Raw genomic sequence first — 15,993 nt, forward strand, 5'->3', positions numbered from 1 at the left:
AGTCAACTGCACCTGCAATACACATGAAATTTATCCTGCTTTAGGGCCTGCTGTTTCAACTGGACTACAGAACCAAGTGGAGCTTGAAATTCTCAGGCTGAATTAAATCCAGTTTGCCCTTAAAGAGCTCAGCTCCCTTCTCATCCTTCTCTGCTTGGACAGACAGCAAGTGGCAAAGACAACATCTTCCTCTGGGGCTGTTAAATTTCCAGTCATTACATCTGCATTTACTAAGCAAAGCAAGAACAGGCTAACAGGAAACCAAACTGATACTGTCTTCATTGCTTGAGTGTTTACCTTGAGTCACTTTTTTACACGGTTTTAGTTAGAGCACATCTTTCCACCTAGTGTTCTCTTTCTCCTCCCGTTTAAAATAACTACACAAAGTGAAAGTATATTGACTTTTCATTTGCTTGCAGTAGTCAGATACTCACCTATTTATCTCAATGGAGTGCTATACAAACCCTGTGGCACTAGGATCAGTTTTGTCTTAAAGGAATGTTTTTCTTATCCTCCTGCTAGAAGAAAATGTTAACAGACATGATAAATGCTACACAGTCATAGCGAGAGAGCAAGATTATTAAAAATCCAGTGGCTGGGGAACTAGTACTTTGGCTTTATTAATGCATTTTTAATCTAGCATTGTTTTCTTCACTGAAAGCTCATATATTTAGCAAAAGCAACCTCCAGCTCCAAAACAAGTGCCAGAACTGTAAGGAATAGAAGCAGCAACCACTGGTCTTATCCCACAGAAATATTTATTCAGTTTGGTCAGTAAATTATAGGAAGTTTCAATGCTGAGAACTTGTACTTAGTACAACAACATCATAATATTGACAACAACCACTTTTGTCTTTCGTCAACATACAATGTGAAACATGGATTAACTTGCTCACAATAAATTACAGTGTGATAGATGGCGAGAGCTCAGTGACATCGGTAACTTAGGAACTGGTTACAGTTAGCTTCACTTACAGTATTGTTAAAAATGGTTTTCCATAGTAAAGTCATTGCAGCCGAAGATAAAAAAAAACCACAAACAATAAAAGCAAGGAAATGCAGTTTTGGAGCAACAGTGAGCTACCAGGAAACACTCCCTACAGTGATCTTCAAGGCACAAAGCAAAAAAACTGGGCATGGGTTTTTTTGCAGGTTGACGAGTCAGGGAAGGTGAATTTTTTTCTGCATATAAAATAAATACATTTTAAAAAGACGCATACAAAAGTCAGTAAGTCAGTCAAACAGCAAGGCTTTCACAGAATGCCACACTGACAGAACACTTGTGAATCCATTTCAGTCATGAAATCACGTTCACAGCTTGAATGACACAATCACTGAGGCAAGGGAACCATCACTTCAACATAATTAATGGGGAAGAAGCCAGACTCTCCATTTAACATCCCCTCATACCAATTCTCATCAATCTGATTGGTCAAAGTTATGATGTCCCCTTCCTTAAACCCAAGCTCGCCTTCATTTTCCGGCTCAAAGTCATAGAGAGCTTGGCAGCAAGGCTGATCCATGTGCATTGAAGAACCTGCCCCCAGCGACAGAAAAAAACCAAACATATTAATAGAGTTTCACAGTACCCCAAGAGCCCCTAAGCATAAAACAATGGGTCAAAAATGTAGCCCTGCTGTCACAAATTCCTTCCTCCCCTCCTCCCCCATTTTTCTATTGCATTTCACCAGTAACATCTGGTCCCTCTACATTTAAAAATACCACTAATGATAATTAATTAAAAGCCTAGTTCTGTTTCTTCCTTAAGTTCAGATGCTTTTTATGTCCATTCCTAGTTGCCTTCCCTTTCCAAGGATATTTATTTCAAACTGAGAGTTTGAGTAATCACAGTTATCAAGATCAGTGTAGGCTCTTTGGGGTGGTGGCTACACGAATTGCAAGGGCAGGAGTTGAGGAAGCAGAAGAGTCAACAGGAGAAGTGACAACCATTAAAACAAACTGCACTGCAGCACACAGTGCATGAATACCGACCAGAGGGCTCAGGGTCAGTCCTACACACACACCCCTACAGTCTGGAGTCAGAGGTTCAACTGCGGTTCAGCCCCGACAGGTTTTTAATTTGAAACGTATTAATAAAGGAAGCATAGAAAACCAGGTTTCACGCTGCTGCCATTATGGCCTGACAACACTAGAACATACTAGTACTTACATTAAAACAGTTAAACCTCTTAAATACTAAGTTGTCTTATTTGGAAGACTGCGACAATTCTCACATATTCTGGCCCTGACTCCCTCCCAGCTATCACACAGGCTAATCATGCAAGCACCTTGAAGAATAATCTTTGGATAAATCTGCACACAACTGGTAATGCAATACAGATGTGATAGCCACAATGGTAAAAATGCATGCAAAAATGCCTTTTAATCTGCTAATCATGGTTATGTATAGGAAACTATTGAAAAGTAACTGTTCAGGCATTTTGTAGGAAAAGGAATTATGAGAAGTCTCTTGAGGAAACTGGATAACAATTGTTCTGGTGATCAGTAAATGAGCAGAGGCAAAAGCATCTTTTTAATTGACAATACTACAACCAGGAGTAACATTTGGTGTTAAAACTGGGGAGTAGGAATTATTCTTCTATTTTCTTGGTATGTTCTAGCCTTTGTAACAATAGAAGAGAACTGCCCAGTGGTGATCCCCCTCAGCAAACCTCCCCAGAACACTGCTGTAACACTGCTGGGCTAGTCCTCTGCCTGGGGAAGGCAAAGGGCAGTGACCAAGTGTTACCAGAACAAAGTGAATTACAGCTACTCCAATAGAATGAAACAGGTGAAAGCTTGGTTCTGGACATACTTTTACTCAGACAGTCTAAGCAGAAAAGCAAGCTGATGAGCCACAGTTACCCAGCAAAACCAGACTGACTGTGCTCAAAAATAGCTGAGTTATTTTCAGTCTTTGCCAAGGTAGGGCTGGTACCAGCCCACTGGAACTGTCAACAGCAGAAGGCTATGAAAAACTGACAAAGTTCCTTGCCTTTCACCAGCTGCTCCGATAGGGCTAATTTATTTTTGCGAGTTAGTTAATTTCTGACAGTGAGGCACCTGATAGGAGATGGATCACATTTGGTGCATTTTAAGCTCCAAAGAACTGAAACGTTTGGCAGCCTGGAAAGGCTTTTAAATAATGGTCACAGCCAGTACAACTGGTTTCACTCCAGGCTGTAGGATCAGTCAAAGTCTTCATTAGAGTCAAGCAGCTGCTGCTACTGTATAATCCAATGAGACAAAGCTCCCCTGACATAGGTAATGGGGGCAGCACTGCCTGACAGGCTGCAACACACACTGTTTTGCATCACAGAATTTGTGACATGATCCCGGCTTTTCCTGTCTGCTGAATACTCACACATCTTTTCCTGTTGCAGAGATTTAAGCAAAAGAAACTGCATTCTCTTTTTTTCCCCTCCAAACAGGGTTTATGTTAATTTGCAACACCACACACATCTTAATTTCTCCAGTTGTGGAGTTAACCTGTCAGGCTTCACTGTCACATTCAAAGATGACTTGTCATTAATCTCCAGACCACTCAAACCTGGACAGCACAAAACCAGATTAAGCAAGGAGCTGTCTGTGATTTCTGGAGTGTTACAGGATGAAACCAGAATGCCATTCAATGTTGGTTTGTTTGTTTTCCCCAAACACAGTTACTGCCTCTACCTGCATTTACACTGTCTTCCATGCCATGGTGTGTATATTATGGTTGCAAAATAATACTATAATCGTCACAAACAGGAAGCTTGCTAAAATAATTAATCCAAGTCTCTGTGTCATAGTTGAAGTGAATAAACACTTAGATGCTTATGCTGTATTCCAGCACATGGCAACCATATCCATGTATTCCATACCATACTCAAACCTGACCAACAAAAAGAAAGGCATGATGCAATGCAACATTTAAAGAGAGTTCTGAAATGAACCAGATGATGCTCAGCTGCAGCTGATTAATGAGATTAACACTGAATTAGAACAAAACCACAGATTTCTTATCTGTGCTTAATCAAAGCAACCAAATAATTCACAACATTAAAATCAGGTTTCTGTGAATCTAGCCCTGCAAATGTGTATAAATCATTAGGAGTAAATAATCCCCACGTGTTAGGGACCATACAAAGGAAAATACTATTTCTGTTCCAAGAAGCTGATACTCAACTTGAACAGCTATGGTGAAACACAGGAAAAGCCATTTCAACACTCAGAACTGGGCTGTGGTAGTTGTGCAGAACATATCACAGTGTAATTTGAACTGCCCTGTTGATTTCCATGGATCCCCTGTACTAAGACACTATTTACCTTGGGTGAGAGTATCAGAGAAATTAAAGGTCTACATTTTGATGGGGTCAATGTGTAAACAGAGGAAATTAAGCATGAAAGTGCTTGTTCATGTAGGATGAAGAGGTCAGTTTTCTAAATGAAAGAAGAGGATAATCATGATGTTATCCCCTCTATCACATGGAGACCTTAAAACATTTAGCAGTTTTGTTTAAGGAGCCGCCTGGTTCACATTTGTAAGTCACAGACCATAAATCTAATCTGTTTCATGATCCTGATTTTAAACAGGAACAGAAAAGGTTTCCCCATTTATAAGCAGGGCATATTGACCCCTCTGCAGTGCCACAGAAATCCATATGGATAACTTTCAAACAGGAAGAGGAAAAAGAGAGAAATGATGTCACTGATGGTTGTACCTGCTGGGAGGTAAGCACAGCATCCAGAGCTTCTTAAGGAGGAAAACAACATGATACACGGCCTTTCTGATATTGTTAGCAACACCAAGCATAGCAACAATTATTACATACATCCTATTTCTCCTTTTCATCTCTTTCATGGTTGTTTCATTTCTTTTCCACTCTGACAGCATTGAGTGAAGCACTATAGCCATTAATGAGATAGGGCAAAATACTTCTGTTCATGAGATGAGGAAAAGCTATTTCACTGAGTGGTGTAACCTGACTAATTATTACCATTCACACAGCTTTCAAGGGCTTTCAACAGCTGATTTTTTATTTTTGTTGTGTGTCATTGGAGGCTCATCAAGGGGAAGGATCCTACTCCCACACCAACAGGTACCCAGTTCATAGCAGCACAAACAGTACTTCAGTTCAGAAATGCACACACTTCGGTGCATGCTTCAGGGGACAGTAAAACATGTTAATAAGAATCAGTAAGGGTGGGAGTCACCTCACTGGATTTTACATGGCTAATACTTAAGATCCCAAACTGATTGTTTCTGGTCTCAGACCATGGAGAGAAATGAGCATCTGGAGGTATTCCAGACAGTGCTGAACACACCCACCTTATGTGCCTGTCTGCAAGAAATAACTGTTTTCTGCAAGTGCCTCACACCCTCTCCCTCCTCCCACCCTCAGTGGCAATGCAGAGAACCTAGACGACCAAGCAGACCACACCTCAGCTTCAGATGGGTGAGACTGTTGAGAGGAGCCCCCTTTCACAATTCCATTTCCAAATCTGGGAAGCAAACTGGAGTCAGATCCATGGATACTGGTGCCTTATGGATCCACTGTTCTAATGGTACAAGGAATATCAAACAAATTCATGGACATCTGTAGATATGTTAATTCTGTGGCCATAGACTTACCTGATGATTTTATGGATGAACTATAGGCAATACCATTGTGCTGCTGATTATCACCAATTTCCAGAGTTGTAGTTATTACAGGCTTTGGCTTAAATTCACGTTTAGGCCGACTAGACGCTACATTTATTCTGGAACACAGAGAAGAACAGCAAGAGACTTACCTTGAAGGCAGAAATACTTTCAGAGCATAAACTCAAGTTCAGTGCTTTGGTGTTTGAAAGGTGGGGAAAAAACCCACAACTTTCTGCTGGTTTTGATCTTACACTTGGGGTAGGGGGTGGGAAGATTTATTCACTAAAAGCTGCTCAATTCTCATGCAGTATTTGAATTTCAGCAAGTCACTATTTTATTTAATGCTTTGGTCCTGCTGACAGAGGCATAAAGCTTAACAGCCTGAGTTTGAGAAGTGCTGAGCATCCACAGCTGCCACTGAGTTCAGCAGAAGTTCCAGGAATGAGGTCTCTGGAAAGCTCAACTGTGAATGACATATACAGAAACCCAGCCAGGACAGAGGCCCAGGGACTGCATCTCACACATTGCCTTTTTAGTAGAGAAAATGGGAAACAACCACTTGGTCAGCACAACTGTCTCAATACCTCTTCCTGCATGTGCATGTGGCCCAGCTGAGACCTCCTTGTCCCACTAGCCCCTCCAGCTGGGATGGATGGTGCAGAGTATCTACAGACACAGCTATACCTATGCTAACCCCAATGCTAATACTCAGAGCCACCACATCCACCCTGATATCAGGAATACCACAAATTGTTATCTTGGCTCCACAACTGTTATGTTAGCCTACGCTATGGTGACACTCAAGTCATTTAGGTCTCCTGTTCACCAAGTGTAACAAGTTGATGACAACAGTATTTTCTCCTCTTCTCTTAGGATGACACCAAGTAGCTGGGCCTTTCATAAGTGCATTACACCACAGCTATGCTCTTGGCCAGCTGGCTATTTCCTTACTCTGCTGGCAGAATTTTGTTATACCCCTTAATCACACTGAAAATAGGCCAACTCCTCAGCAAAGCCTCCAAAACACATCTTGAAGTATGCAAGTTTAAATAAACCCACAAACAAATGGAGGCTGTCCTGATTAACCTCCACAGATGTGAGAGAGAGATTTTGCACACACTCAAAGCTTTCTGGGCAAGTCCTGCATTACATTAAAGGCTCACAGTGCAACAAGAGGTTGCCAGGTGGCAACGATTTAATACAATGAAGTCCAATAAGGCACAGAACACAGCAAACATGCATCTGTGAGATGGTGCTACAAGATCTGTTGCTTCAGTGACTTCTCATATTCATCAATCTCAGCTACAAAAGAGGTCCAAAATTCTTGGATGGGTTCAGTCTCACCGGTTTTGCAGCTTGTTCTGCAGATCCTCCAAAATTTCTGTGGATTGTTTATGGTAATCTAGGGCTGCTTCTACGAACACAGCCAACTGGCTAACTTGTTCTACCTGAAATACAGAGAGGAAAATAGCTGTAAGGAACCTGCAGTGCATTTAGCTGAAGGATAAACAAACAGATCATTCAAAACAGACCTAGTATTCTCAGAAGACCACGATACCTTGTGGAGGCTATTGAAAAAGAGCATATGTGATTCTATCAAAGAAACTGCCAGTTGGAAACTGAACAAAACTGAGGTGTAACTTCTAGTTCACTAACTCAGGGCTGGGTCCTTGAGTCATTTCCTTTCACAATGTGCAAATCCCTTCTGCTTTCAACTTCCAAGCCAGCTGTCTGTCAACACCCAAACCTGAAACATTTAAAAGGACATGACCCCTTAGCAGGTGAAAGTGGGGCTTTTCTGATCAGCAATGTTGGAAGAAATTACACTCTGACAGCTCTTATGACTCAGACCCATTAGTGTTTATTAGCAATGTTTACAAACTATGGTTCTGAAATGATCTGGACTTACCTCACTAGATGGCAGCATTTATAAACCGATAAATGAAACATGATTTATCTACTTGGATTTGAAAAGTATCAGCCAATCATTCAAAAATATGAATGCTGGGGAAAGGGAGAATGTGAAGGAGAAAGAGAAATCAAAATATTTTTAGTTATGAGGTAACAAATAATCTTATTCCCCTCACACAAACTGAAAAGTTCAAGCTGTACTGGGGATTTTTGTCCTCTTCTTTTAAGACAACATTAAGACAGAACCCAGGAAGTCTAACATGTTTCCATTCCATCATATCTCCAGACACTGGATCACAATAAGATATCCAAGTAAAATTTCTGCAAATGTTTTATGGACCCATGGCAATTCTGTGTTAATTCGGCCAGGACTCCGAAAGCCAAACACTGTCACATAGGATCCAGAAATGAAATGCACAGAACCAAATCAACAGCTGATATAATTCCATCACAGTCAGAAGAGAGTAATGTAAACCAGCTGAGGACAATGCACAAAGCGCCTGGGGTCTGGATGGGGTGGTCAGAAAAAAAATGGATAGACAAGGACTGTCCAAAGAAGATGACTAAAAACCAGGACGGACATGGAACTGTGGATTAGGAGAAGACAGAGACACTGGGAAAGAGCCAGAGAAAGCTGAGGGACTAAGCGCCACTTCACAAGAGGAGCCTGGGACTGACTGAGTGGGAAAGGCAGGAAGATGGATCTGATAAGAAGTGTATGCAAGTGTCTTCATGGGAGGTCTGAAGCTAGCTCTGCAAAAACCTGAGAAAGAGATGTGGATCAGGACTGAGCCTGGGAAAGGCACCTGGCAAGGTGGCTGGGAACCAGTGCTCAGAGCACAGAGACTGCAGGGCAAGGAGACCAAGAAAGGGAGATGTGGGGAATTGGCAAGGATAGGAAGGATGCAGTTAAGATCTCTGCAAACCCAGTGAGACAAACTGGCGTTAGGCAGCAAGGCTGTAATGAGAAGAATGAGGAGGACAGACAGACCAGGTCAGCATGGAAAACAGACAGATAGGAGCACAGTTTTCTTCAAAGGGACACAACAGAAAGTGAGTATGAAAAAAATCTCAAAGGGACATCCAGTTCACCCCCTCCAAATGACAGAATTAGTTATACTAGAAAGTATAACTCATCAGTTCAGTGACCCAACTAAACCATTTTAATCCATACACTGTTTTATCCTTAGTTTGGTGTTCAGTTTGCATTTGACTAATGATAAACTCTCTCTGAAACGTTTCTCAGCTGCTTATGCAAGCCAGAATTATAAAACACATATCACTGCAACCAGGCAATTGATGGAGCCTAGAGTGGAACAGTGTGCTGCCCTCATGTAACTTGCACTGGTAGAAGATTCAAACTGTTCTAGAACTTGCTGTTAGAAACACGTTCCACCCACTAACGGCTCCAGAGCTACAGGCCAGTTTATAACCGGCCATGACACAGGTGCACATAGAGGGAGAAGTTGCTTGCAGTTAAATACTCCCACAAACAGCTCCCCCTTGTTGCAGTCTGCTCACAGAAAACAGCACAACTTACTTTGTTTTCTGTGATGCTGCACCTACACGGGAAGGGAAAACCATGGAACAGGCCCAAACAGGTCCAGTTCTCTTTGATTCTTTGATCACAGTTCTATGATTACACAGGAGAAAGCATATCCTGCTATTCCTCTGTGTGTGGAGAGAAGAGAGGATTACCAGGAACAACCACAGTCACTCCTTACTTAGAAAATCTCATGATGGACTTGGACTCTTGAGCCAAAGTCCAGGCACCTGAGCCCATGCCACAGATAAAACTCCATGGAGTAATTTTCTGAGCCAAATAGTAATGATGATTTTCAGAAGTGAAATCTTTCAGATACTTCAGATCAGTAGCAAAGTTTTGATTGTAAGTGAGCGACAGCTCAGAAAGTGCAGGGTACATAATAGCCTTGCTCATAGTTTCAGCAGCACGTCTGTGACTATGTTGGTTTCCCAACCTTCTCCCTCCCACTGATCAAAACTGTGCTCTACTCTCAGATAGTTCATTGCTCATAGATTACAAAACTACATAAGGCCTCTGTGACAACCGTTTCTGAGCCACTACATCTCCAGGAGAAATTCCCGAGTTCTTGAGTTCTCCCATTTACTGCTGTGCATTATGTTCTTCTCTGACAGGAGATTAAAAGAGCAAAGAGGCACACTTTCTGCTTTCAGACCTTACCTCCTATGAGGGATGGGACAGGCTTTCTCCAATCCCACACACATTGCCCTGCTGGATGTACCGCAGCAAACAAAAATGCAGAATAGACTTACATCATTTTCTAAGAAATTGAACATGCTTCTTTCAGCCAGTTCCTTTGACTCTTCAAACTTTTCTACTGCTTGCTTAACTTCTTCATCTGGTATCTTTCCAAAACGCTTCTTCTTATAATCGTAATCCAAACGGCGTCCTTCTAGTTTCTTCAAGTGATGCTAAGTAAGACAGAAAATTTATGAAAAGGTCATGCCCAAACAAACACATTGCTGTTTAAGGAAATTTCAGTTATGGATGCAAATATATGCAGAACTGAAGATATACTATCCTTGTATATCTCAGAGATTACAGTCCATCCCTTTGATCTAAGGCTGCCTCAGGTAAGTCTAGGGCTGTGTATATAAATGCAATTTTCAGTAACCATCTGTTTGTGAACACTTGGGGAATTGGCTATCTTGATTTGCTGAACCTGGGCATCCAACTCATGGACTTCTCTAAACATGCAACACCTCAGATTCTCTAAATGAGAAGCAGGATCCAATCTAAATATGTGTGTGGCCCCATATTCTTCATTTAATTCAATTCTGCCTCTTGAATTATTTGCAATACAACAGCTAAAAGTTAAAGGGTTATTTTCCTCTCTAATTCCATAAGCGGTATGACAGCAAATCTTCTATTCCCATTTCCTTTGTTAGGTGCCAATTTGACACTTCTATCTGATATAACTAGACAAGCTTTTCTGTTGCCAAAAATCATCTTGCTGGCAGTCTTACAGAATGGACTCAAAGTGACAATACAAAACACTCATTAAAGCCAACGTCAAACCATTTCTTTCATCGGTTCAGAAGAACTACAACTGAAAACAGTTATGTGTCATAGGAGACAGCTAGAGATAAAGACATTATTAGTATCTTTTTTGCCATGCTTTCCACAGCCATTTATCTGTAAACAAAAAAAATAACTTTCATTTCTGCATTTCATCAGGGTTTTAACTTGCTTATTACCCAAGTCTATTGGAATCAACAAACTCAGGCAAAGACTGCCTGGTTTTCTTTGAATTGGCACATTGTAAACAAAAGCACTGAAAAACTTAACTCTAAAGGTTAAAAATGTGTTCCTCAGCTTTATGTATTTTTCCTATAGTGGCATATGGCACTTCATCATTTTATGGCATTTTTCAGATCATTCTGTGATTGCCCTGAATAGCCATTTTCAATAGTTCTATTCATCCTCTGTCATAAACAGCTTTAGGCTGACAAAGGTGGCAAGACACGATAATCAGTTGCAGTAAATCACAGCCCACTCACATGTTCATAAGAATCACAACCCGCTCACGTGCTCATAAAAATTAATAAAAATGTTTAAAATATAATGGCATAAAAATAAAGAACATCATTTTTTCCACTATCCTCCTTGTACTGAATGTACAAGCAATACAGCAAATTGAGTAAGTTAGATACCTGGGACATAGCCAGGCATTGCTTTAAAGAAGATTTCATCACTGTTTTGCTAAAGAGACAAACTTAAATGCACTGAAATTTATTTACCTTATTGCTTTCAAGAAAAATATCTCAGGGACTAGAGTTTGACAGACTCTGATTATTGATAAGTCAATACCAAGCTTTACCTTGGAAAACTTACCCCAATTTCTTTTAAATCTTTGTCTTGCAGTAACTGTAGAGGATCAATAAAATTTTGTTTGACATTAATATCAAGCGAGTCCTTCACCTCTGCCATTTGCTTCATGCTCTCACCAGCATCCAGCAGAGCAAGGCCTAGGGTAAAGAATACACTACTTATATCTCAATGTATGTAAAACCAGAAAATGTGTCTTATGAAGCAGTTATTTCAAATAGGTATCTTTGTATCGCTGCAGGCCCTTGAAGAGTAAAAAAAAAACAATAATGCATGCTATGTACCTGCTTTGCTTGCACTGTCCCTGTGCTTGTCCCCTACGGAAAACTAGGACTGAAGAATTTTCCTTCCAAAGTATACTTTTCCCCCCCTCCCCAAAGGGCATCAGCGAAAAAAAGTAATACTCTTTTCCCTACTGTATTTGCATAGGTTGCAAACCTCCTCCACTTTGAGAGCTGCAAACCAAGCTGATTAATTTGTACAACTTTATAGTGATATTATTAAATACACAAAAAGTTTACTCGAGCTTTTAATCACAAAAATCCTGTTTCACAGCTTCCTACCACACAGCATGCATTTTTTCCAAACCTCCTTTTTGGCAAAAATCGTTGGTGCTTCTTTAAAACCACCTATTTAACATATCTGTATACCTTATTAAGCATGTGAGTATCAGCAGGCAGAAGAGTGTTTGAAATGTTCTTTCCACTTTCCTAGTTTGATTTAGTATCCCCCTTGCTTTTGCAAAATGCACAAATACATCCAGCTTACAATGACTTGTGCCACTTCACTCTTCGTGAGAATAAGTGAGCCTTTGGCTTTCGGCAGCATGTTTCCCTATGCAGCACCTACTTGAATTCAAGTGCAAGGTCCACACACCTACATAGCTGTTACTATTTCAAGGCAACCACTGCATGTAAAACTGCAGATATAAACAACAGCACATAACAAAGCCAGACAGTTTTGTATTGGCTTCTGCATGTAGTCCCAGGCCACAACACTCTCTTCAAGGCCTGTAGCTCTCTTTTCCCCAAACCAGGGTTCTCCTTTCCTCACGTCTTTCTCCCCGATTCTCTCTTAATCCCAGCCATATCAAAACCCAGCCACTCAGTACTTCTCTGACAATTCTTCAAACTCATTCCAGTCAAGCCCACACACTGCATGCTCAGCAAGCAAGGCCTCTATCAAGATTTTGGCTGTGAAGTGCCAGCATAGCTTGAGAATTGCAGCATGGCCAAGCTAGAGTTCATTTTCATGAAAACAAGAAAATACATATTTAAGATGCACTACTCCAAGGCACAGAATCATTTTTAGTTAAAGGTTAAAAGAAATATAGTGCATCTAAGAATCATCTCGAATTATTTAGGTATGGCAACTTAGAAACTAAAAAGGTCATGGTAATAATATGAATCATTAGACAGCATCAGTAATAGTATTATGAAATCCACCTGCAAAAGAGGGGGACAAATATGCAGCAATGTTTTGTTAATTATATCAATCACCCCCTGATCACAGTACTTAAATTTCCCTCTTACCTGTAGTAGCTATTTACATAGGTTATGTCACTGAGTAATATTCTGCAAAGAACTTCATGCTGAAATATTCACAGAGGAGATACACAAACTCACCAAACATAGAATCATCGCCAAGCTCTCTGCCATACCGTATCATGCAGTCTCCTAGGAGTCCCTCTGTCTGGGGATAGCCTGTAGTTTTAACTTGTCCTCGGATCTTTGACATAGTGTTCAGCATTCCCAGCTTGGCTCTGTATGCTAAGAAAGCCATAAAAAATAAATAAATAACAAAAACAGTTATAAAATCAATTTTAGACTAATGTATTTAAAGAAATAAATCATTTAGCAAGCAAAGGTGAAAATTAATTTATTTTTATCTTGCATGTATCAGGACAAAAACATGCATTTATTCTTGAAGAGTTTTTCCAGTCTACTCTTTACTATGGTCACTCAAGAGTCTCTTCAACACAGTAGCAGACATGGTCTGGGCATTCCTGTGGTCCACAGTGACTAGCTTCATCTTGAACATGCCATCTGGACATCGGTAAAGGACTGAATCCTACCATCCATATGAAAATACAACCCATTAAACTTCTTCAGGGTTGTGCATCTCCAAATGTACCCCCAAGAGATGGCTATCTCCAAAATCACTGGTGTGGATGGCTAACAGGAAGTTTTCAAAGAATTAAGGATCTTCAACAGCTGGTTTGGAGAATGAATTAAGGTCATAACAGATAAACTTTGTGACTGACTGCAAATGGAAATGTGTCACATTTCTTGTTTCTTAAAACAAGATTTGATAAACCTCTATTGACTGATGATCCAAAATCCACTGAGACTTAGCAGTGTCCAGAAAATGCAAAACCTCATTTGAATACCTGGCAACCATATGACAGCCCTCTTCCCCATGGTTATATAGCCCCCAGTGCCTCCAACGGCAGCAGCCTATGAGTCAAATACAACAGCAGTTTTATGTCTCTGCTAAAATATGTTGCCATTCTCATCGCTTTAGGAATCCATATCCCACTGCAGGAAATACAGCACAACTATGAACACACGTGTTGTACCACAGGCCCAGGTGTCCACAACGTGTCATGCATGCACAACCTACACATGCACTGTATGCTGCAAGTTGAATGTATCCCAGATCAGACTTACCACCTATAAATGTTGTAACTTCATTGCACACGCAGGTAAAGTTCTCTATGACACCCAAAAACCTCACAATGATGACCTAATTAGCTTCAATTTACCTATGATTAATTTCCAAGTGAGAAGACAATGTTCAGAGAAATCTAACGCCTATTGCTCCTATCCTACCTGGATTTGGCTGAAGATACTCTGTGGATTTGGACAGAAGTTCTGTTACAGCTTTATTTGTAACATCAATTTTCTGAAAAAGAAAAGTAACACAGTTAGCAAAAAGCAAATTGATTACTAGAAAGTTTATAATTTTAGTAGACATAATATACTATTCTAGCTGATAATGAAATTTTATTTAAAATAGAGCAAATATTGTAGCTTATAATAGCCATGGCATAGTTAAAGACAAGATTTTACCAAAACCCCATTAACTGGAAGGCAGAACTGCAAAGGAGAGAAGATTTACATCAAAATGTGGACTTGCCTTTCCAGTCCATCGGTCTTGACTACTGCTTACACACTCTAAACTGTGATTTTCCTGCCAGCCCAACAGTTGTTACCAAGACTGCTTTTCTCCACAGGTGACCCCTCACAATTTGGGGTCAGGAGCATTCAAAGCAGTAGTTCACACTATTCTCACATTAATAGTTTCTAAAACGCAATAAAAATCACATTTCTGGTTTGTTTCCCTTTTTCTCCCTTAAGGCCTACACGATTTTTCTCCCCTTATAATGCAGAGAAAGGAAACAATTATTCTGTAGCCAAAGAAAATGAAACCTAGAAACCTGTTTAGATCATACATTCAGAAGTGCATATTGGAGAAAAAAAAACAACAAAACAGAAACCCAAACAAAACATGCAAGACTTTTTCCTCAACCTACCAATAATAAAAGCTGTGACCTAGATCTACGAAGAGCATTAGAAAATACACAGAAAGGACAATCAAAAGCCCATAAAAGCTGAAAAAGCAGAAATTAGCAATAATATTTAATTTGCAACACGATTAGTTAAGTGGATAGCAAATATCTCAATCTCCACAAGTCGTGTAAGTTTCTGAACATGGATTTAAACTAAGAAATCTAATTCTGTATCAAGAGAAAATGTGACTCTGGGAATAGATTTTTATCACGAATAGTATCAGATGGGAAGGCTGCATGATATTTAAAGACTCACTAAACACTGAAGACTTCTCTCTCTCTGATCTCCCACGCAAAGAGAGGTCCCTCCGATGCTCTGCACCATTCCTGAAGGAGTTTCTCTTCACTGTCGAGAGATGCAGTGGAACCTGCTTCCTCTGCTCAACCAGGCCCTGTGGGTGTCTCTCCTCCCACAGCTGAGTTGACAAGGCTCAACTATAAATTTGCACTTACATGTTTCTGTTTGGAAGCCTATGGTGGGGTTTCCCCTCCAGGTAAATCTACAATACCACTCTATCACTTGATATGTTTTTGATTCTGCAATAGTTTATTATTAAAAACCAAAGTTACTTTCTTACCCTTTCCATCTCTTGAAATTCTTCATCTAACTTTGTTCCTTCTGCTCCACTTATTTTTTCACTGAACAACTGTAAAAAGATAAATTTAACAAAAAAAAAATGGCATGATTACTTAACTGCAGAATAAGTATCTCTAAATCACAGGAATTTACTCCAGATTAGAACATATACAGCAATCATCTGAGGCAACTGCACAAGAGTTACCTTAGTCTTAGAAGTGAAGCACTCATTTCAAGAGAGACAAGAGATACCTGATATGAATTCACAACAGGCAAGCAAAAAATGATTTCTCAGGCTTAAAAGGTTTGTACTCTAAAGGCACAACCTTCACTGCAGACTTCAGTCATATGGACAGGAGTCTGCAGGTAAATCCAGAGTAATCCTTTCAAGTATGTCCAAGTACCTTCTGGCTGCATATGCCATTGAGTTCAGGGAT

General features: G+C 40.2%; 1 protein-coding gene across 1 annotated transcript in view; it reads right to left on the reverse strand.

The window, feature by feature from the left end:
- Window positions 1-741: 741 nt before the first annotated feature.
- Window positions 742-15,993, reverse strand: part of SH3GL3 (SH3 domain containing GRB2 like 3, endophilin A3) — a 50,278-nt gene continuing 35,026 nt past the window's right edge. The window contains exons 2-9 of the mRNA XM_061347304.1: window positions 15,558-15,626; window positions 14,240-14,312; window positions 13,034-13,177; window positions 11,415-11,548; window positions 9,833-9,991; window positions 6,971-7,074; window positions 5,615-5,742; window positions 742-1,537 (exon numbers count right to left, since the gene is read on the reverse strand). Of these exons, the coding sequence (XP_061203288.1) occupies window positions 1,332-1,537; window positions 5,615-5,742; window positions 6,971-7,074; window positions 9,833-9,991; window positions 11,415-11,548; window positions 13,034-13,177; window positions 14,240-14,312; window positions 15,558-15,626 (1,017 nt within the window). The 3' untranslated portion in view covers window positions 742-1,331. The remainder of the gene's footprint in view (window positions 1,538-5,614; window positions 5,743-6,970; window positions 7,075-9,832; window positions 9,992-11,414; window positions 11,549-13,033; window positions 13,178-14,239; window positions 14,313-15,557; window positions 15,627-15,993) is intronic.

This window comes from Neopsephotus bourkii, unplaced genomic scaffold, assembly GCF_033783945.1.
Source record: "Neopsephotus bourkii isolate Nb327-2 ecotype Australia unplaced genomic scaffold, CSIRO-AGI_Nbou_v1 NB_318, whole genome shotgun sequence".
In the NCBI taxonomy this organism is placed as follows: domain Eukaryota; kingdom Metazoa; phylum Chordata; class Aves; order Psittaciformes; family Psittacidae; genus Neopsephotus; species Neopsephotus bourkii.